The 23,775-nt window shown below is 42.5% G+C and overlaps 1 protein-coding gene across 1 annotated transcript in view; it reads left to right on the top strand.

Moving 5' to 3' along the window:
* The window catches only part of lrp2a (low density lipoprotein receptor-related protein 2a), a gene marked incomplete at both ends in the record, with an annotated part of 77,334 nt that overhangs the window by 24,582 nt on the left and 28,977 nt on the right, over nucleotides 1-23,775 (top strand). Inside the window, 19 exons of the mRNA XM_084162688.1 lie at nucleotides 131-370; nucleotides 519-638; nucleotides 858-974; nucleotides 1,498-1,878; nucleotides 2,184-2,198; nucleotides 2,592-2,840; nucleotides 3,525-3,736; nucleotides 3,846-4,030; nucleotides 4,134-4,362; nucleotides 17,154-17,331; nucleotides 17,579-17,707; nucleotides 18,462-18,628; nucleotides 18,724-18,867; nucleotides 19,047-19,156; nucleotides 19,664-19,841; nucleotides 20,137-20,350; nucleotides 21,044-21,283; nucleotides 21,497-21,685; nucleotides 22,776-23,696. Of these exons, the coding sequence (XP_084018814.1) occupies nucleotides 131-370; nucleotides 519-638; nucleotides 858-974; nucleotides 1,498-1,878; nucleotides 2,184-2,198; nucleotides 2,592-2,840; nucleotides 3,525-3,736; nucleotides 3,846-4,030; nucleotides 4,134-4,362; nucleotides 17,154-17,331; nucleotides 17,579-17,707; nucleotides 18,462-18,628; nucleotides 18,724-18,867; nucleotides 19,047-19,156; nucleotides 19,664-19,841; nucleotides 20,137-20,350; nucleotides 21,044-21,283; nucleotides 21,497-21,685; nucleotides 22,776-23,696 (4,218 nt within the window). The remainder of the gene's footprint in view (nucleotides 1-130; nucleotides 371-518; nucleotides 639-857; nucleotides 975-1,497; nucleotides 1,879-2,183; nucleotides 2,199-2,591; nucleotides 2,841-3,524; nucleotides 3,737-3,845; nucleotides 4,031-4,133; nucleotides 4,363-17,153; nucleotides 17,332-17,578; nucleotides 17,708-18,461; nucleotides 18,629-18,723; nucleotides 18,868-19,046; nucleotides 19,157-19,663; nucleotides 19,842-20,136; nucleotides 20,351-21,043; nucleotides 21,284-21,496; nucleotides 21,686-22,775; nucleotides 23,697-23,775) is intronic.

Genomic DNA, 23,775 nt, shown 5'->3' with positions numbered 1-23,775 from the left:
GCATTAGAAATAATCTTTAATATACTTATACTTATATTTTGGATACTTTAGTATACTTAGAATGGCTTGTTACAGTGTTAGAAAGTAGCAAAAAATTTATGTTTCATTAATCCTTACTTTTCTTTCTCAGACACTACCTGCTCACCCAGGGCATTCTCCTGTGCCAACCAGCACTGTGTGCCCAGTGGATGGCACTGCGACGGGCACAACGACTGCTTTGACGGCAGTGACGAGCGGGACTGCCCCACCCAGACCCCTGGCACCTGCGCGGCCAACCAGTTCACCTGTGCCAACAACCGCTGTGTCCCACACACCTGGGTGTGTGACACGGACAACGACTGTGAAGACGGATCGGACGAGGCCAACTGCAGTGAGTCTCCTAGTCAAGGATCACTTTTATTTTCACACATTTACTATAGGAGTAATTCCTCTGTTGTTGAGTGTCTTTTTGTGAATGTCTGTCAGTCATGATGTGTTGCATCTAACTGTTAGCTCCATTGGTCTCTCTGTGTTGGCAGACCTCAGTGGTACATGCCACCCGGAACAGTTCCAGTGCCCAGACCACCGCTGTATAGGCCCCAGCTATGTCTGTGACGGAGACAGAGACTGTATGGATGGGGCTGACGAAAAGGGCTGCAGTGAGTGTCTCTGTATTATTTCTGCACTGTACTGTATTTAGGAACTTACATAGTTGGACAGCACCAACAACAAGTGTCACACAATTTCAAGTCAATTGAATATACTGTAAACACAAGCATACATTAGCCTCTTATCCCATTGATCTTATTCCATGTGTATTTAACAGTACACACAATGACTTTGCATCTAAACGCCATCCTTCATTGTTGTTTTTGCAGTTTACAACTGCACTCTCTATGAGTTCAAGTGTTCTAATGGACATCAGTGTATCAACTCCTACTACCGCTGTGATGGGGTCTTTGACTGTAGCGATCACTCAGATGAGTCTGGCTGTCGTAAGTTTTCAACTTCTTTGTTTTAAGTCACAAGAAAATGTAATGATCAGTTTATATATTCTCCTTTCTTGCCTTCCTCACTGCTATCAGACGATCGCGAGCCCTTACCAGGTAGGAACAACCTCAATCATTGGTTAAACCTCACGTGTAGCTTTGATTCATCCCAAAACCTGCCATCCACACTAACCCTCTGAATATGGGTAGAATGTTGCAAAACACAATTGTATATATATATTTTTGTCTGTAGTGACATGTAGAATGTACACATAGTGGGTTTTGATACAGAGTAGAAATGCAATGGCTGTTGTAAGTATCCAACTTCTTTGTTTTGAGTCACAAGAAGAAAATATAAGGATTAGTTTATACATACAGAGTTGATCAACCAACTGGTCTTAGAGCACAGCAGTTTGAGCAATACTCTCAGTGAAGTGACATCATCTCTAAGGTTCTGTTGTGTCTTCCTCCGGAGCTTCAGCCACACTTCACTAAACTGTCTGACCTTGCCTTCTCCTGCTGTGCCCAGCCACCAGACCCCCAGGGATGTGCCACCATGAGAGTGAGTACCAGTGCCAGTCAGACGGCAGCTGTATCCCCTCTACCTGGGAGTGTGACGGCCACCCGGACTGTGAGGACGGCTCAGACGAGCACCACGTCTGTCCCCCCCGCACCTGCCCCACCACCCTGTTCCGCTGTGACAATGGCAACTGTGTGTACCACGGGTGGCTCTGCGACGGCGACAACGACTGTAGGGACATGAGTGACGAGAGAGACTGCCCCACGCCACCTTTCCGCTGCCCTAGCTGGCAGTGGCAGTGCCCGGGCCACAGCATGTGTGTCAACATCAGCAGGGTGTGTGACAACAAACCTGACTGCCCCAATGGTGCAGACGAATCCCCGCTCTGCAGTAAGTCACCATCTCTGGTTCTCTGCCTTTTTTAGGCCAGCCTGCTAATAGTGTCATGTTACGAAAATGAAGTGCACTCTTTGTAATTTTTCTCTTTGTAATTTTCTAGTTTCACTGGTCACTTGAAATCTAGACATATTTTGCACAGCATTTCTGGTCACCAACGAATTGAGTGCGTTAATGTTTGTGAGGAATTTTTGTTATGTGTGGAATCTTGTGTTCAAATCATGCATGTGTTGATTTGGTCTGTATTAACTTAAAAGTGATCTATGATTTTCCTTTCTTGCCTTCCTCACTGCTTTCAGACGAGCCCTTGCCAGGTAGGAACAACCTCAATCATTGGTAAAACCTCACGCGTGTAGCTTTGATTCATCCCAAAACCTGCCATCCACACTAACCATCTCAATATGGGTAGAATGTTGCAAAACACAATTGGAGGATAAAAGGAAATTCTTGTCTGTAGTTACAAATGTAGAAAATGTGTTTCAGAATGTATAAATGGTGGGCTTTGAAGAAATTCAATAGATATCATCTAGGGTAGATGATGCTGTGACGATGCTCTATTTGTAGCACTGTGATTAATTGAGCAGCTAGCTATAGTAGTGTCTTCATTCAGTTTGTTCATTTATCCACATTGCCTGTTATGTATGACACCAAGGTGTTTCATTTTCTTACCATCTGTTATCCACTCTCTCCTCTTCTTACCCTCCTAGACCAGGAGAGCTGCACTGACAACAATGCAGGTTGCACCCACGGTTGCATCCAGGGGCCGTTTGGGGCCCAGTGCACGTGTCCCATGGGCTACCAGCTGAGTAATGACTCGAAGACGTGTGATGACATAGATGAGTGTAGCCCCCCTGGCCTGTGTAGCCAGCACTGCTTCAACGAGAGAGGCTCCTTTCGCTGTCACTGCTCAGACGGATACACTCTGGAGGCTGATCAACGCACATGCAAGGTCTCAGGTGGGGAGGACGATGTGTGTGTGGGGAGGGGGGGGTTGAATATGCTTTTTGTGCTCTTTTTGTGCTCTTAGAAACAATTACTCACATACATTTAGTCCACAACATACTCAATTATGTTTCCTCTAAACATAATTGGCCTAATTTCAAAATAAGACACATCCTCCCACTGTGGATTAAATCCAGTCTCCTAGATGACAGGCAGAGATGGATATACAATATATCTGATTGGCCCACACAGACATGATAAACTGTCCAGTGGCTGGACAGGACAGGACAGGAATGATCTAAATGGAGCCGGTGTTGGCCCCAGACCGCCGGCGGATGCACTCTCTCTCTTCTTCATTCTCTCCCCACTCTACTCTGATTTCCCCAGATAAGACAAATAACATATATGTCACTCAATGACTCTCTCTCAGGGTAATTAGGACATCATCAACAACAAAGGGCTTTTTTATGAGCAGTGTGCCTGACATGAGCCCATCTACCTCAAAGATAACCAGCTGAAAAGCCCTGTAATTCAATCTGCCAGTATTCCCAACAAGGCTGCATTGATTCCCTGCTGTAGATATCTGAGGAGCTCAATTGATCTTGTTTTGTACTTTAAGGAATCATTTTCTATAGCTGATGAGAAGTCTCATTTGAATTATAATGCACAGGTGAGAAGAGAGTGTTTTTTGTTTACAGGTTCACGTGAGGCTTTCCTTTTAGTCGCCAGCCGAAATCAGATTGTGTCCGATGACATAACCACTCAGCCCAATGTGGTCCGCTCGCTGGTCCGGGATGGACGAAACATTGTGGCGCTGGACTTTGACTCAGTGACTGATCGTGTGTACTGGTCTGACACCAGCCAGGACAGAATATGGAGCGCTCACAAAAATGGCAGCGACAGGGCTGTGGTGAGTATCGAATGCCCTTCCATTTCCCACAAAAATGCTACATTTTCTACATTCTTTAGGGAAATGAATGAACTCCAGTCACTTAAACATATGTGTGTTGATTTGACAGGTTTTTGACAGTGGAGTGACAGTGACAGAGAGCCTGGCAGTGGATTGGGTGGGCAGGAACCTGTATTGGACTGACTATGTTCTGGAGACCATTGAGGTGTCCAAACTGGACGGCACCCAAAGGACTGTCTTGGTCAGTGAGAATGTGACCAATCCCAGAGCCCTTGTGCTTGACCCAAGGGACAGGTGAGGCTCATCTTTAGAGAGTAGAGTACACTGTGGAAATACAAATGTAATGAATGAAAACAGCGTAATTGACTGTAACTATAACAGTTGATCTATTGTGCAGTGCTCACCTCATGTTCTGGACAGACTGGGGGAGGAACCCTCGCATTGAGAAGGCCAGTATGGACGGGAAGATGAGGACAACCATCATAAGCAACAAACTGTACTGGCCCAACGGCCTAACCATTGACTATCCCAACAATCTGCTCTACTTCGCGGATGCCTACCTGGATTTTATTGACTACTGTGATTACAATGGCAAAAACAGGAAACAAGTTCTGGCCAGCGATCTGGTGAGCAAATTGAAATTTTTCTTTACATAGATATGATATCATTGATATACGCCGAACAAAAATATGACTGCAACATGTAAAGTGTTGGTCCCAGGTTTCATGAGCTGAAATAAAATATTCCAGAAATGTTCCATACACACAAAAAGTGTATTTCTCTCAAATGTTGTGCACAAATTTGTTTACATCCCTGTTAGTGACCATTTCTCCTTTGCCAAGATAATCCATCCACCTGACAGGTGTGGCATATCAAGAAGCTGATTAAACAGCATGATCATTACACAGGTGCACCTTGTGCTGGGGACAATAAAGGGCCACTCTAAAATGTACAGTTCTGTCACACAACACAGTGCCACAGATGTCTCAAGTTTTGAGGGAGCGCGCAATTGGCATGCTGACTGCAGGAAAGTCCACCACAGCTGTTGCCAGAGAATGTAATGTTAATTTCTCTACCATAAGCCGCCTCCAACGTCGTTTTAGAGAATTTGGCAGTACGTCCAACTGGCCTCACAACCGCAGACCACATGTAACCACGCCAGCCCAGGACCTCCACATCCGGCTATTTCACCTGTGGGATCGTCTGAGTCCAGCCACCTGGACAGCTGATGATACTGTGGGTTTGCACAACCGTAGAATTTCTGCACAAACTACCAGAAACCATCTCAGAGAGTTCATCTACGTGCTCGTCGTCCTCCACCAGGGTCTTGACCTGACTGCAGTTCGGTGTCGTAACCGACGTCAGTGAGCAAATGTTCACCTTCGATGGCCACTGGCACGCTGGAGAAGTGTGCTCTTCATGGATGAATCCCAGTTTCAACTGTACCGGGCAGATGGCAGACAGTGTGTGTATGGTGTCGTGTGGGCGAGCGGTTTGCTGATGTCAACTTTGTGAACAGAGTGCCCCATGGTGGTGGTGGAGTTATGGTATGGGCAGGCATAAGCTACGGACAACGAACACAATTGCATTTTATAGATGGCAATTTGAATGCACAGAGATACTGTGACGAGATCCAGAGGCCCATTGTCATGCCATTCATCCGCCGCCATCACCTAATTTACAAATGTCTCAGGACTTTAGGTACTGTCGTATATGATGAATGGTGGTAATATTGCTGATGAACAAAAAGTCCGTTATGCTGCATCGTGTCAGAAGTTTTTATTCATACCACGAGGTTACAGCATAAATTCACAGACACGCGTTGCCTGGAGAACGCCTCCCAGATTGTTATGGCCGTTCTGTCGTCTCATCGTTTAACTCCTATTTATAAACAATGCAAAGGGAGGGGCTACTCCCTCTTCTGGCCAATCACCAGTCTCCCCTCGGGCGTCACCCTCCAAGCGGCACATTTCAAATAACATCATAAAACATCCCCCCTTTGGCCTGAACAACCAACATTCCATTTCGTCATGAAAAACATTTAACAAAGGCATAATCTTCAGATACGATATTCCCCCCTTTCGAGACGAAATAAACGTCTCGAAAACAAACAGAATAAGATTATGACTATTAACCATTTATCTCATTGAATATTCTTAACCTTAAACCCAAAAACATTCTCCTCTAGAGTGTAAATACCTTTCTATGAAATACCTGTTTATGAAGTGTGAATACATTACTATGACCCATGAAGAAATCTCTATGGAGTATAAATACATTACTATGACATATGAACAACTGTTTATGAAGTATGAACACATTACTATGAATTATGAATAAATCTCTATGGAGTGTGAGAGCGAAAAAACTGTCCAGCAGCCATCCATCCATATCAATCAAGACAGTAAAATTCTCTCACCGTCCCTCTGCCCCAGGCAACCACCGTCGGTACTCCAGATAACCTCATAACTCATGTAAATGCATTTGAAACTATGATGTAATTAAATACCCATGTAAACAAAATCCTATCCATAAATATCCACTCTCAGGCTGGTCAACCCATAGGACCTGAAAGGGAATCTCTCCCTGCTTAAACATTCTGTCCCTAACCCCATCGAAATAAACAAAAGCATCTACGATCCTCATCTGCATTCAATAACATCAAACATAATTCTACTAAAATCAATACCTAAGAATATGACACAATTATGTATTACACATCAAATATGTCTATATTTCATTGCAGACACTGGAATGTAGTCCACTACACTTCCTCTTCCTGTAGTGTCCTCTTCCAATGGACTTGTTGATGATGGAATCAGCCACACCATCCTTGTTTCCTCTCCTCCAGTCATATTGTCTTTGTTTGAGTATTCCAATCTCCACATGCTTCTCCCACATGCTTCTGGAATGACAAGAAAATAAACGACCAAACAGTATCCTTTGCAAAACAACCACTTTCAAATTAAACCTCCATTTCACCTAAGAATTTAAAAAAATGATACATAAATGATGCATGAATCACATTATCCATTCCCCCCTTTGATTCATAAATCACACTAAAAATCATACTAATATTGAAAAACCAATTTGAAAAATCATAAAATAATCCAAAATGATATTTATCCATTCAGTAGTCCATCTAGACCCCCTCGTCCGTCTTCGTCCAGATCCGGAACAGTCAACACCGGCATCTGAGTGTTGTCTCCAGGCACCACTTCTCCAACCTATCTCAATCTCATAACTTTCTCAAAAGTCAGTACAAACATCACACAGTCTTATCAAAGCTTAAACTACTAGAATCTGACCCATCACTGCCCCTACTGGCCTAATTAATCTTGCAACCAAATCCTTTCAAATGCTTCCCTTATATTATCTAAACTATCTGGACTCACAGGAATACACTAATATTTATCAATATTATCTTCCCAAATGTTACACCATACCATGAATGAAGTCCCCCCTTCTCCCTTAAACTTATTCTTCAATGATAGGCTTGAAGACTATGACATGTCGCCATGTGTCTGCTAAATGACTGAAATGTAAATGTAATGTCACCCTTTTAACCCTAGATTTAGCTGTGTCCAATGCTATCCCTCTTATAATGGTAAAACCTCATATGGAATCTTCAACGTTGACCTGTAACAACATCCTATCCCCCATAGGGTAAGAATATACTCTATCATAATTTCCCCTTATCCTCTAAAATTCCCATAGTCACATTGTCAGTCAAAAGCTAATCTTTTAACCATCAAAGTCCTGCTCTTCTTACTACCTGATATATAAAAAGTAACCTATTATTTGTCATTACTACCCTTAAGGTCATGCTTATCCAAAGTTATCATCTAACATCCCAATCTGATCTTTCCATAAACATACCCCTTACCTCATATGTTTTATTAGAACAAACACAACTTTTAGCCCTCAATATTTCACCTGAATACTTCAGGGTTTGCAATTACCTGATTTTACTTTCCCTCTAACCAATGCTCATAGGGTAATCTTTTCACCCAAGAACACTTAAACCCTACTGGTCTGACAACTACATTATTTTATCGGTCAATGACTGTTGCCGATACCACAGTCATGACAAAGCATAACATTTACCCACACCCGTCAGAGGCCGCGCGACCGTCTAACACGTCTTGGGCTGGCATCCCCAACAGACATCAACCCTCAAGATTCCTCACTGACCCTACAGAATGAGTTAATCTATCTCTAATTTTCACAACAGAGGAACGAGCAGCACTGATCAGATGCCCCCCCCCTCTGTCATCAAAATCAAAAGACCCCATACTGCAGCTTCCATGATGAATCTCTATTCTCCATTTCAGATTAATCTATATTGTTTCTATCTGCTCTATTTTAACCCCATTCGTACCATAACCTAAACCCCTGAGTCTCTCTTGCTGCCTCCTTCAATTTCAGAAAAGTTGTTGTCATCCTTCCTACATTTGCTATTACCATCGTATCATTAATCCCTTCCAAAGTTACCATTAAAGTAGTTGATTTAGCTGCTGTATTAACCCTAATTACTTCTAGTGCAAAATTTCCCATTATCCTCTGTGTATTATCTACTGTTGGAGTGACTACTGTCCATTCAGTTCTACTCCTCCTGAACTCCCTCAATGACTGTGAAAACTTCTACAGACTTCAAATCTTCCATTATAAGTGTTACTTTATGAATTACATTGCCCTTTAACCAATAATTCCTAACCGGAACAAATTTCTATGCTTTCACTAGACAAATACACATATTCTCCCTGATCTTTATCTGTAACCTTACGCAAAATAATCCCTTATTTGAGTAGGTGCAACAGCTCCTACTTCTGATCCTGCTAACAATACTTATCCTCCCTAATTATCTCTCTCTCTCTCTCTCTGTGAAAGAAACGTCATCATCCTAAATGGCATATTATAATTATTATTCTCCTAACCCTCATAACATTATTTTCCCCCTATAATTGATGCTGGACCCTTAATCAAATGCGATATATTTATGACTTTAATACCTATCAATGTTGAAAGAGTTAAATTGCTTCTCCCTGTTGTTCTAATAAACTGAAGTGTTAATGTCCTTATTTACTCCTAGTTTTCCCATAAGACTTTGAACTCCTTCCTTGTACTTCCATCTATCACCCCTAGTGTCACTTTTTCCCCCTTTCAGTTCTACCTCTAAACTTTAAACCTCCTGATTATAACAAAATACACCTATAATGACCTTGATCTCCCTACTGGAAACTGTAAATATAGATACTCAATCACCCTCAAATCATTCAGCAACACATACTTTCTCAATGCATCTGCTCCTAACCGATTTAAACTCCTACCATATCTTCCCACTAAACTTTAAAATGTCCTTCCTCACTGTTCTCTCTCTGTCTTACTACTAACTTTGAAACTTAGCTTACTGTCTCAGAGTTCTTTCAACCTATCCTACCCCTAACTTATTTTAATCTAATCTTTTCTCTCATAACATTTAAAACCTTTCCCCCTCACTTATGGACAAAATCTCTTACCACCAAATTTTTAGAATATGTGATTGGGAAAATTCCCCACCTGCTTCTGACTCATTACACACAGACTTGGCAAAACCGACTAAACACCTTTTAGCCTAACCTCAAATCTCTTAGTGTAAGAATGTAACCCAAAATATCAGTCACCCCTATTAAGTTTATTTTCCCAGACAGATTGTCTAACATGTAATCTAATACATTATCATCCTTCCTATGATATTATCTTTTAAGCAAATGATTCCCAAAAAACCCTACTTCTTAAAATATTCTACCAGACAGTCAGTATGCCTCTGATTGAACACTTAAATTTACACCATGCATCTCTTCCCAACACTGCCATAACAGCATCTTCTAATATTAGTATGTCTCTTTTACTTCCTCTTTGACTTTTATAGCAGAGCTCAATTGATTCCCTAAGAGTAATTAAACTATTTTACTACTTCCAATCCCTATCCTAACCTAATTAGTTTATTTTACAGAGTGATATGTTTAACCTCTTTAGACTGAACCCAGATAAGTTTTCCCCTATTCACTATCACTTCTAATGGTCAGTTGTTTCAACTGTTAGCTATTTCCTCTTCTTCTCTAATCGATGCTCTCAGCAATGCACCCCCCTTCATCTCTTCTAGAACAGGTGATCTTCACTTTCTCCTTCATCTTCCTTAAAAATGTTCTCCGTTCTTCCTCCTAACTTGTTGCATGAACAGGTAAAGTACCCAATCTGTCCATAATTATACTAGTCTTCTGAAAGTTGCTGAAAGTGTAGCTGAAATATTCCTCCTTCTTTGTTCTTCTCCCTCTCCAATTCTGTGTCTGTCCAGAAACTGGCGATCGATATGGAACATCTGGTCCCCCCTTGATTGGTACCATTGCCTTTGATATTGTTCAGTTGAAGCTGTAACAGTGATTGTTGATTTGATTCACTCTGATTCTTCATAACCAACACTTATTTTCTTCTTCTCCACCACCAGTTATAAGTTGTATTTGCTTGAGTTTTCTTCGTCCGGTTCTTCTCATCGTTGACATATCAGTATTCTTCAACCTTAGTTCCAAGTTCTGTCCTCGAAATATCATCTTCCATCATCTTCTTACTAGTGGGCTCTTCTTTACCTCAATGTGTTCTTCTTCAATTCTTGGGATTAAAAATGTTCTCCGCAGGTTTTCTCCTTGTCTCTCCTATATCTTCAGCGTCTCGAGCTGTTCCTCTAGCTCCCTTACCTCTCCCAAAGTCGTCTCTTCCTCCAGGCCTGATACGCCTCGGTCTATATCTCCTATTTCTTCTTTGCCAGTCATTGTAGGATAAAATCCTCTTGAACATACAACACCTTTAATCTCCAAATCTTCATCACTTTCTTCATCAGAACTCGAATCTCTTGTCTCCTTCGTTCAACTTTCATCAGAGATCAAGTCTCCAGTATCCTTCTTTCCTCTCTTGCCACTTCCTTCTGATCAGAGTCATATCCACCCATGACCTCTCTCAATCACTCATCTTCATCCTCCTCATCTCCTTAAGTTCCCAGACATCCCATTTTCTTCAGTCTTCTGAATTCATCTTCATCGTTGTTTCTGCTCGTATTCATCTTCATCTCTGATGCCATAATCACCCTGCTAGATGATCATTGTAAGCTGAGAATAAACATCCCTAAGCTCTACTTTTTAAACCTATCTTATCGCTGACATATTTTATCAATTTTTGTTTGAGAATGAAGGGCAACTTTTGTTTCACTTGCCGGATAACCTAGCAACACTTTAATTAAAGGATTACCCCTATTTCCACCCGTGAAATGACTCTCATAGTCCTGATATCTTTTTCCCCATTGTAACACCCTTTTATATTCCTTTATTGTGAACTATCTTATTCTAGACTGTATAAGTTATATTAAAACCAATTTTTTATTCCTATATCACCAATTTATCAATTAGTGTTGAGTATATTACCACAACCCATCAAATGCAAGTAAATGCAAGTTAGTAATCTTCAGACTAAAATACCCATAAACAAAGCCTAACCTTCAATACTACAATACTCCAATTCCCATAACCCCTTGCTCCATTAGCTCTAATTATCATAAATTTACAGAAGAATCCTCAATCCATCCTGGATTCCCAACACATCTGTAATTAAACCCCAGTGATGCACATAGCCTCCAAAATGCAATTTTTAATGAAATAGTATTTGCCAAGCCGATGTAAAATTGTCATAACATCACATATCTGGTTAGGATGATTTTGTGTACTAGCCTGATCCGATCCTCTCCTGCATCATGTGATGTCACGTCATGTGACGTCACCCCTCCTCTCTCTCGTCTCGCCATTCCATGTTCCTCTCATATTTCAAAAAACATAGAAACACACAAGATTTCAGCAGTTTATGCAATTAATCAAGTTATCCACATTCAATGCATTATACTTCGTCAACATATATTTAATTTATAAATTTAATAGGTCCCAAAACAAGTTTCATCTTATCCCACCGCCGTTTATAAACTTATAAGATTCGTGTTAAACTCTCCCTGGGCCTATTTGTTCCGTCGTCTGGGTTCCTCTGTCTCCCCCTGCAGTTTAACCAATGTGTTGTTTTGCAGAATCCCACGCATGCGCAAATATCATTTACTAAATAGATCGCTCCAAACCATTTCATTTAATTTTAATCGTCTTTTAATTTAATTAATTATACTCCGTCAACATATATTTGATTTATAACTTTACCACATCTCGCCAAATAGTTTCCCGTTCGAACAACAACCGTTTAACACCTAAGAGATTTTTCCCCAAAATCTCTCTTATTCTGTGACTATTATCCCTTGCCGCGTCACATGGGACCTATGACCCTTACCCATAATGCCGTGCTTTGTAGGCTTAGCACATAACCACATGTTGTAGTTTTTAACCCCGTAAAATCACGCATGCGCAAATATCATTTTAACCTCATACTTGAGTCTCAGCATCCCCTCATGGTGCCGTAAAACAAAACGTTCCCTAATCTCGTGCCATAAACTCCAACTCCCACGTTTGGTACTGTAGTGTCGCAAAATTAAACGCATGCGCATACCCATTCCTCAATACAATTTCACCGTGGAAGAAAGATTCTCTCTTCTCTCTCCCCAAACAGAAAGAATAACAGCCAGCTGTAACTTCCCATTTCCCCTTATAATCAAACAACATTTACCAGCGCTCACAAAAAATATAACCTGACTTACAAACACATAAACAAGTTTAAGAGACTTTCACCCGTCGCAACGGAATCTCTAAGGATATCCGTTAGCATGTAGCACACAACACAATTAACCTGTAGCATTAGCCTTTAGCTTAGCCTAAGGTACACCATAGCATGATTCCCACTTTAGCCTTACAACGATTAACCTGAGCAACGATGTACCACGTGGCCTGAAACAATCAAGCCTTAGCTTCAGCCTCTAGCCAACTGTGGCCTACTAGCTATACCAATGAACACCCCGCACCGCGGCCCAATCATTTTCCATGATTATCAATAATATCTCCTTCTAACTTTATGCTGCCTTGAAAGATGAATCTCATATCAAGCGGTTATCCCCAAACCAATTTCCCGTCGACCAGAGGAGGAGTATAACATAGCTACAACCATTCACTTCATAATTCCCGCTTAAGAAATCAACCTGACCCAATACTAACTAAGTCTGGATTTGTAGCCCACTTAATAATAATAATAATAATTATTACAAGTCGCCTCGTTTCGAGGTCTTTTCCAGATTCACGGTGCCCTAAAAATGCATACGTATTCCAACATTATTCTCTACCAACCCATTGTCACCCGTTACCAATGAATTATACACGTTCAATACTTAAATCCTACCGTTTAATGCTCTAAATTCCAATTAACTGTCGTTTCCGATGAAATAAATTTAGCAGACTTCAGTCGACCAGCAACAAACACCACCTGAGGCCAGGTCATATGGAACATCCCCTCAATGTACACAAGTCATATCCAATCTAACAAACTCCGAAGCGGTAAGAACACACTCACCCTTTTTCGGCCATGCTTCAGAGAGAGTTAGGCCGGCGGTTGACTGAAACAAAGAGGAGACGCAAACCCATGCCCCACGTTGGGCGCCATTATGTCGTATATGATGAATGGTGGTAATATTGCTGATGAACAAAAAGTCCGTTATGCTGCATCGTGTCAGAAGTTTTTATTCATACCACGAGGTTACAGCATAAATTCACAGACACGCGTTGCCTGGAGAACGCCTCCCAGATTGTTATGGCCGTTCTGTCGTCTCATCGTTTAACTCCTATTTATAAACAATGCAAAGGGAGGGGCTACTCCCTCTTCTGGCCAATCACCAGTCTCCCCTCGGGCGTCACCCTCCAAGCGGCACATTTCAAATAACATCATAAAACATCCCCCCTTTGGCCTGAACAACCAACATTCCATTTCGTCATGAAAAACATTTAACAAAGGCATAATCTTCAGATACGATAGTACCTTTTAAGGGGAGGACCTTAATGGGTTATGAAAGAAGAATTCACTACAAAACAGTTCTGAAATCTGGGATGTGAAATCTGATGCTCAATATCTCAGAACTATGCTTAGTGCTGATAGAACCTAATAGTCCCAAGTTCACAAAAACGTTGTCTATTTATTGAGGAACCAGACAGCCCTTTTCATTATTTTGTTTACAACACATTTTGATTATGTAATAATTAACAAATGCAAGGTTCATAACTCAATTATCTATTTCAAGCAGTTTTGACATACCAAAAGACCAGTAGGCCTATGCTAGTAATTGTTGCTTGAGACCCCATTGCTGGTGACCATGAAAAGTAAACAAACAATTTTGGGATCTGCATATTTATTTATGTCAATCCTCTCTCCCTACAATTTGACCTTTGCTCTGCACCCGATTCAATAGCTGTACAGCAAATTGGCAATCTGTTTGCTGGCTCAGATGTTCTCAAACTATTTGGCCCGCGAACCGCAAAAAGTGGTTCAAAGCTTGCGACCTCCGCGCACGCACATGCACGCACGCACAGGTGAAGCATTTTCAAAACACAAGATACAGAAATAAACTGCATTTTACACCTTCATTTTGAGCTGAAAGTCATTCATGTTAACAGTCAATATCAACTAGGGATATCATGTCACATTTTAACTTCTCTGGAGTCCAGAGCAAGCAGGATCATACGGCCTACCTGTATGCAGCTGGGGTTGCAGGATTGGATGGAAAGCATGATCTGTCAGTAGCCTTTTTCTTCCTCACAAATATCGTAATTAATTAGCCAATTAATGTTACATCTTCATCCCATAAGTATTGAAGGTAGTGCGATGTTACAGTTATCTTTAGACATAAGGCAGTACCACCACTGAGGTATATAATCCACCCAAACTAGGACTATATGAAATATGAAAATGATCAATGAAATCACCAGCCTATTGTTCCGGCAAAGATGAGTCAGTAGCAGATTGCTAAACTGAAATTGATATGGATAATATTAACGTAGGTAGGCTACTCTGCTTTTGCCAGGCAAAACGGAAAGAATTAACCAAGTGATTTATTTCTGGTTACTAATCTGGATATGTGCGCTCGCCTTTGCGCGCCAATGCTTTTCTGGTTCTGATAGACAGATAACAATAATTTGGTGCAATGCGGTAGACCTATGTTAATGACCAGATCGAATAAGCAAAGGTATAAATATAACATTGAAATGGTAGGCTACAGTTTTTACAGTGGTGGAAAAAGTACCCAATTTTCATACTTGAGTAAAAGTAAAGATACCTTAATAGAAAATGACTCAAGTAAAAGTGAAATTCACCCAGTAAAATGCTACTTGAGTAAAAGTCTAAAAGTATTTGTTTTTAAATATACGTAAGTATCACAAGTAAATGTAATTTCTAAAATATACTTAAGTATCAAAAGTAAAAGTAAAGTGTAAATAATTTCAAATTCCTTATATTAGCCAAACCAGACGACACGGTTTCTTTGTATTTTTTATTTACAGATAGCCAGGGGCATGCTCCAACACTCAGACATAATTTACAAACGAAGCATTTGTGTTTAGTGAGTCCGCCAGATCAGATGCAGTAGGGATGACCAGGGATTTCTTCTTGAGAAGTGCGTGAATTGGACAAGTTTCCTGTCCTGCTTCAAAATGTAACGAGGACTTTTGGGTGTCAGGGCAAATGTATGTAGTAGAAAGTACATTATTTTCTTTAGGAATGTAGTGGAGTAAAAGTGAAAGTTGTCCAAAATAGAAATAGTAAAGTACAGATACCCCAAAAAACGACTTAAGTAGTACTTTAAAATATTTTTACTTAAGTACTTTACACCACTGATTTTTTTATGTATTTTTCTCATTCAGTTTCACACTCTTGACCCCCCAAAACCTTCTCACTGCGCTACCAGTGTTGATTGACAGTTTGCTGGTCCAATCAGAGGGCAGAGTGTGCGTTTCACTAGCAAGTGCGATACTACTGTCTCTGGCTGCGTGAAGAGTAGCCTGATCCACAGAGACTTTGCCACAAAAAGAGTGACAAAACGTTACAAAACCAGCCCAGATAATTTCAAGTCATCAGTCTCAAATCTAAGTCGAGTCCCGAGTCTTGAGGCTCCAAGTCGAAGTCAAGTCTCAAGTTGTTTAATTTTTTATCAAATTGAGTCTCAAGTCATAAAATTTGTGACTGGAGTCAGACTGGAGTCCAAGTCATGTGACTCGAGTCCACACCTCTGCAAAGAACCCTAGAACAACATCCAGGCCTCTCTCACCCCGGCTAAGGTCAATGTTCATGATTCCACTATCAGAAAGACACTGGGCAAAAATGGGATTCATGGCAGAGTAGCAAGGTGGAAAACATTGCTCACTAAGAAGAACATGAATGCTCGTCTCAAGTTTAGCAAAAAGCACCTGGATGATCCTCAAGAGTTCTTGGACAATGTTCTTTGGACAGATGAGTCAAAAGTGGAACTTTTTGGCTGACATGGGCCCCGTTATGCCTGGCGAAAACCAAACACAAATTCCACAGTAAGAACCTCATACCAACGGTCAAGCATGGTGGTGGTAGTGTCATGGTTTGGGGATGCTTTGCTGCATCAGGACCTGGACGCCTTGCCATCATTGAAGGAACCATGAATCCTGTTCTGTATCAGAGGATTCTACAGGAGAATGTCAGGCCATCCCTCCGTGAGCTGAAGCTGAAGCGCAGCTGTGTCATGCAGCAAGACAATGATCAAAAATACACAAGCAAGTCTACATCAGAATGGTTGAAGAATAAGGAATTTAAAGTTTTGTAACGGCCTAGTCAAAGTCCAGACCTAAACCCCATTGAGATGTTGTGGCAGGACCTGAAACGAGCAGTTCATGCTCGAAAACCCACAAATGTCACTGAGTTGAAGCAATTCTACATGGAGGAGTGGGCTAAAATTCCTCCACGGCGAGAGAGACTAACTGATAACTACAGGAAGCATTTGGTTGCAGTTATTGCAGCTAAAGCTGGCGTAACCAGTCATTGAGTCTAAGGGGGTGATTACTTTTTCACATGGGGCATTGGTTTTGCATTACTTTAGTTAATAAATAAATGAAATATGTATAACATCTTTGTGTTATTTGTTCACTCAGGATCCCTTTTATATAATATTAGGTTTCGGTTGAAGAGCTGATAACATTCAGTGTCAAAAATATGCAAAAATGCAGAAAATCTGATGCCACAAATACTTTTTCACACTTTTTAACTCAGTCAAATCTTTGAAATTGTTGCATGTTGCGTTTATATTTTTGTTCCTTGTAGATGTTATTAATATAGTTTTTTAAGCTAAGAGAACATTACATACATAATATCATTTAAATTCAAATTTGCCTATTTACCCTTTGTGTGGAATAATATCAATAAAATGCACTTCTTGTCTTTTGCTGCTCTCAATAAAAAGGTACTGCAACATCCCCACGCAATTACCATTTTTGAGGATTTTGTGTATTGGACCGACAGATACATCAACCGCGTTATCCGAGCTCATAAGTGGCACGGGGAGAACCAGACAGTGATGCTCTACAACCTTCCTCAGCCCATGGGCCTGGTGGCAGTACACCTGTCCAGGCAGCCTGCAGGTAGGACAGGGACTCAGAACTGCCCCCCCCAGAACTTTGCACTGCCCCCCCCCAGAACATTCTAGGACATACAGTAGTATATGGTAGGCCAACTGAAAACACATATTTGGCATGGTGATATCATAAGCTAGTATTGCCACAGTACAGTATTGACATTGTATTTGAAATGACATTTTAGAATGAAACCAGAGGTGACTGAACACTGTTGACTTTTTTTTCTTGTGTGTGTTATTGGACCTGTGTGCAGGTGAAAACCACTGCTTTAGCAGCCCCTGTTCTCATATCTGTCTGCTGTCGGCCGTGGGGCCCAGCTTCTACTCCTGTGCCTGCCCGTCAGGCTGGACCCTGGCTGCAGACCAAATCACCTGTGCCAGAGGTAGGCTCCATGCCAACCTGAGGGAAACACTCATCACTCACAGTTTGATTAAAAAGGAAGTGAGGTCAGATGGAACAGATAGATTGTAACATTCATAACTCATAAAGATTTTATTAATGGAGTAGGAATTGCTGTAAATCCTTCTCAAACCTACAAACAGTGCTGCTCTTTGCAAATATATTTTAAGGGGGCCTATCTAGCTCTCAGTTGGTAAAATTAGAAATCTAGAGCGCCGGACTCATATTTTAAAGGCTAGGGACTTGTCAACAGTATCCCATTTAAATTCTGTTGTAAAATCCCTTTCCAGAAGTAAATATTTAGGATCATAAAAGTGTGGCTAAGGTTTCAATAAGACAAGGGACCTTTAATGTGAAGTCCAGAGAGTCCTCTTTAGGTCAACAGCTTAACCCATCTCAGGTTGCAGTGCTTCAGCTTTTTCTAGCCGTGCAGAACGCATTCTCCCCTGAGAGGTGAATTACCCAAGAATGAAAATGCCCCCGAGCTATCCATTGATTATAATCTCTGATGACAAAGCAAATCAGACTGTGGAACAAACTTTCACCAGCCCGTCGGAACCCCCTCCTCTTTCAACCTTCTTTCAACATTAAGAGGTCATAGGAAGATAGTATGGTGATACCACATTGTGGTATTTTTCCTGTTTTAAAAACGAAAATCAGTGCCCAGTAGGCTATAGACATGTCCATTTGGAGCCATCATGTCTTGTTTGGTGATGAATACTTATGTTGTCCTGTAGTTGAGGATCCTTTCTTGGTGGTGGTGAGAGACAGTGTCATATACGGCATTTCCTTGAACCCGGATGACAAGAGCAACGATGCCATGGTGCCTGTTGCTGGACTTCAGAATGGATACGATGTGGACTTTGACAACACTGAGCAGACCATCTATTGGGTGGAGCACCCGGTAAGTGTTTGCACTGTCCACACAAACAGAGACCTAAAGTGATACTACTCTACTGTCCCTAGGCTCTGACAAACCCTGTCCCTTCTCCTCTGTAGGGTGAGATCCACAGGGTGAAGTCAGACGGTACCAACAGGACAGAGTTTGCCCCGGCAGCCATCCTGGGTTCCCCTGTGGGCCTGGCACTGGACTGGATAACAGAGAACCTGTACTACACCAACCCAGCCACCCAGTCTATTGAGGTGAGCTGAAACATCCATACTGTCTATGCTCCTGTAGAAAACAATGCAGTTATTTCGGAAAATGAATGGTACTGACAGTGATCATCGTATTTAGAAAATAAAGTAGTTATCTTAGTTGGTTTCCCTCTATCAGGGGTATATCTGATACAGTATGTGCGTGCGTTTGTGTGTTTTGTCAGGTTTTGAGGCTGAGAGGGGAGATGCAGTACAGAAAGACTCTAATAACCAATAATGGCTCCCCGACTGGCGCAGGCACTCCGGTTGGCATCGCTGTGGACCCGGCACGTGGGTAAGCCCCATTTTAACACTGCTCTGGCACGGCTGCTCATCCCCACAGTCACTGAGCCCTATCTGCCTGCCTGCCATCTGCTCCATCCCCAGAGAGAGACTTACCATTGTTACTGTACACCACACAACACAATGCACTCCAACAAGCCAACACCAGGGAATATGTACACCTATCACCTATTCATTGTTAGCATATCAAATGTGTAATGACATAATAAAAAAAATATATGCACATCCAATTTATCAGCTGCAGGACAGAAGAACGTATCAAAGAAAAGGGAATGTCCGCAACTCTGGTAATCAGAAGCACAAACAGTTGGATCGAAACGTTTTGTGCGTCTCATTATATCACCATGGGAGCATACCTTTATTCTTTAATGACATAATTGAGACATACATTTCTCACTTAATCTCACACATGGACTTTGATTGAATCTGTTGTAGATGTTCTCATATGAGGTGATTGAGATGCTTAGGGGCTGTATTCATAGCTGTGTCTCTCTGTTAGGAAACTGTACTGGACAGACCAGGGCACAGAGAGTGGCATCCCTGCCAAGGTAGCGGCTGCAGACATGGACGGTTCCAACCCTGTCACCCTGTTCACCAACAACCTGGATCAGGTGGAGTTCATCACTGTGGACATTGGAGAGAACAAGCTGTACTGGGCTGTCACAGGCGCTGGAATGGTGGGTCCTCATCACTCCCTCAACCGCTATGCCTGTGTCTCAAATGCCACCCTATTCCCTATATAGTACACTACTTTTGACAAGGGCCCATAGGGTTCATGACCAGGAGCCATACGGCTCTGGTCAATTAAAGTGCACTATGTAGGGAATAGGGTGCCCTATGGTCCCTATGATTCATATGTGTCTGACTCTAACAACATACCCTTATGTAGTCCACCTCAATGCTTATTTTACATATATTTTACATGTTAAATCTGGTATTAATGGCAGTCTTGATGTTATTAAAACCCCACAGATTGAGCGTGGCGACCCAGACGGGACCAATCGCATCACTATAGTGACAGGCTTGTCCCATCCCTGGGGCGTTGCTGTTCATGAGAGCTTCCTGTACTTCACTGACCGGGACTTTGAGGTGATAGAGCGCGTGGACAAGGCCACCGGGGCTAACAAGGTGGTGCTGCGGGACAATGTGTCTGGACTGAGAGTACTGAAGGTGCACTACAGGGAGAGTGAGTATCTGAGCAACCTTATGGTACACAGCCAAGAAAATATGAACCGCACTCCATTGCGGTGGTTTGAGACCGAAGCATTGGTTCAATAAGATCCATTAACTTGTTGGAAGCGTCAAGATTACCAGTGTATTGGAGTTTTCTTTTTATTGTGTTGAGTGTTTAATCAGTATGCATACATACATATTTAGTCTGTTATGCTTTTTGTGGTAAAGATATAGCATTGCTGAATAATGGCATTGCTTCAGCCTTTTTGAAAGCTGTTGGGTAATTACTAGGGAGATGGAGTGGAGTATTAGTTGACCAGTTCCTCTTCCCTTATTAGGAACACTGGTCATTGTGTACGGAACAAGCAGTGTTGCTTTGTCCCCTGAAACAGAGCAGATACTGTAAGTGACATGGTTTCTGGGAATAGAACAAGCCTTGAGCCTGATTTGGCAACAATGTATCAAAATGGTGTTGGCATCAGATTCTTCCAATGATGACTCAGAATTGAGGCACAGGTTATTTTCAGTTCCAGTAATGTCATTTGTAATAGTTTCGTCTCATTTTGAAAAGTTCCTGACGTCGTGCTTGTTGTCCATGACCTAGAAGTTGTTTCGGAATTCTTAATAAATGTCTAGTTCTATTTGGGCAGACTCCTGTTGTATATGAATGATGTCCTAATCCACCATGTGGTCTTTGCCTCTGAAGCCTCGGCTGGTACCTCCAACGGCTGCAGCAACAACATGGGGGTGTGTGAGCACCTGTGTCTACCGCGGCCCGGAGGCCTGTATACCTGTGCCTGTGCTACGGGCTTCAAGCTGAGCGCTGACAACAGAACCTGTGCTTCATACCAGTCCTACGTGGTCATCTCCATGCTGTCTGCCCTCAAAGGCTTCAGTCTGGAGGGAGCTGACCACTCTGAGGCCATGGTCCCAGTGGCTGGGAGAGGTGGGTGTTGTTCAGATATAAAACTCCTGCTGCAGGGCATTATAACTCTTTATGTCATGCATTTGTAGGCTTTATGGATGCTTTATGAATGCTACACCATACCAAGGAAATAATACTTTGTTTGGTTTCAGACAATATACTCTGATGTGACAGAGTGACGTTGAAGCAACCACCCAAGTGTTTGTGTCTTACCTCTCTGGTTGTGTCGTGCAGGCCGCAATGCTCTGCATGTGGACGTCCACATGTCCTCTGGGTTCCTCTACTGGTGTGACTTCAGCAGCACCGTGACATCTCAGAATGGGATCCGCCGGATCAAGCCTGACGGAGCAGGGTTCCACAGTGTGGTCACATCTGGAATCGGACGCAACGGGATACGAGGTATCGCCGTGGACTGGGCTGCAGGTAGGCATGTTCCGAGAGCTCAAATGAAAGGTGTTTAAATGATGCCAGCAGTACAAGGGCCCTATAAAATCTGTTTTCTTTTTTGCCTGATTCTTAGTTTTTTCCCAAATGGCTTTTTCTCCATTTTGTTTTTCCAGGTATCAGTTTTTCCCCCAAAAAAATGGGGGGGGGGTGCTTTTGCTAAAAAATCACACTTTGTTAATAGAAAAACAGCAAAATTGGATGTTTGAAGTCCACAACAATCCTTAAACCACATCAGGAGACCACCTTTGATGTCTGGGTAATATCTAAGACATTTAGAATATTCGGTGTAGTTACCCTTTAATTAAACTGTGCACCAGCCAGAGACCATTGTTTTGTAGTTGATTTCCTGCTAAATTAAAGACATTTTTTTTATATTGTTAAATTCCGTTTTACGCAACTCTGATTTTATAGAGCTAGATAGAGGACTCATCTTTATATCTGGGCCATTATAGCGTCTGTTGCAGCACGGGCAGTGCCGTTGAGGCTACAATCCATAGGAACCCCCGCCCAGTTGACTACTTTGACTACTTTAAAATGGCGGAAGATTGTGGAAGCCCACAATGGCACTGCCCATGCTAAAACTGCCCTTTGGCCACTAGAGGCTTCTATCATTCTCTATGGGCCCTACAGCAGGTAGAGGAAGTAAAGGTCAGCCAGCAGTAGGTATCCATGGATACAGCGTAAGAGGCTTCAACACAGGGCCTGACTCCAGAGAGCAGGCTGGCCTATACAACAGTCAGTTGACTGGAAATAAATTAGTATATCTGACAGGAGAATGCTACTTATCTTGGGACTATGGCCAATAAGGATTTAAATGATGGTTATACTAAAGAAATGCCGGTTTCCCGGACCCAGACTATATATAAGCCTATTTCTGCTTTTGGTGTCCAGAAATAGGCTTAATCTGGGTGTGGGAAACCAGCTCCTGGTGACTATGCAAATTAGCAGGCTTACCCTGTCCTTACGCAACCACTCAATAAGACCTACATGACCAGAGGCTTTTCCTAGATCATCTAATCTCCATTACCCTTTCACTTATATATGTCAACTTGGCTGTGCTTTTCAGGGAACCTCTATTTCACGAATGCTTTCCTGACGGAGACCTATGTGGAGGTTCTGCGCTTGAACACCACTTTCCGACGTGTGCTGTTGAAGACTCAAGTGGACATGCCACGCCACATCGTGGTGGACCCTAAAAACAGATACCTGTTCTGGGCAGATTACGGACAGAACCCCAAGATTGAGAGAGCTCTGCTGGATGGGACCAACCGCACTGTGCTGGTGTCGTCTGGGATTATAACCCCGCGAGGTCTGGCTTTGGACTACCAGACTGGATATGTCTACTGGGTGGATGACTCTCTGGATATGATAGCCCGGGTCAACCCTCAGGGGGGTGAGACAGAGGTAGTCCGGTATGGGAGTCGCTACCCGACTCCCTATGGCATCACTGTGTTTGAGACTAGCATCATCTGGGTGGACAGGAACCTGAAGAAGGTGTTCCAGGCCAGTAAGGAGCCCGGCAGTACAGAGCAGCCTGCTGTGATCAGAGACAACATCAACATGCTGAGAGACGTGACCATTTACGACCAGCGCACCCAGCCCAGCTCGGCCCAACAGCTCAACAACAACCCCTGCCTGGAGACTAATGGAGGCTGTGCCCACTTCTGCTTCGCCCTCCCTGGGAGCCAGACCAAGAAGTGTGGCTGTGCCTTTGGCAACCTGGGGGCAGACAACGAGGGCTGTGTGGTGTCGCGGGATGACTACCTCATCTATACAACAGAGAGCACGGTGCGGAGCCTGCGTCTGGACACGGACGACCACGGACTGCCCTTCCCTGTGGTCAATGTGCCCGGCACCTCCGTGGCCCTGGACTTTGACCGCACAGACAATAGGATCTACTTCACCCAGAGCTCAGGGGCTGGGAGCAGCAAGATTAGCTTCATCAGTCTGTCCTCTCCTACCTCACCTCCAGTAGTGGTGGCTTCAGGTAAGACACTTAACAACTAGATTTGTTCTGTTATGTTACAAAATCATACTGTTATTATCTGGTTTCACCTTTTTTGGGC

Source organism: Coregonus lavaretus (assembly GCF_964263955.1).
Source record: "Coregonus lavaretus genome assembly, chromosome: 5".
NCBI classification, from domain to species: domain Eukaryota; kingdom Metazoa; phylum Chordata; class Actinopteri; order Salmoniformes; family Salmonidae; genus Coregonus; species Coregonus lavaretus.
The sequence above is the reverse complement of the archived record's forward strand: the minus strand, read 5'-3'. Positions and strand labels throughout refer to the sequence as shown.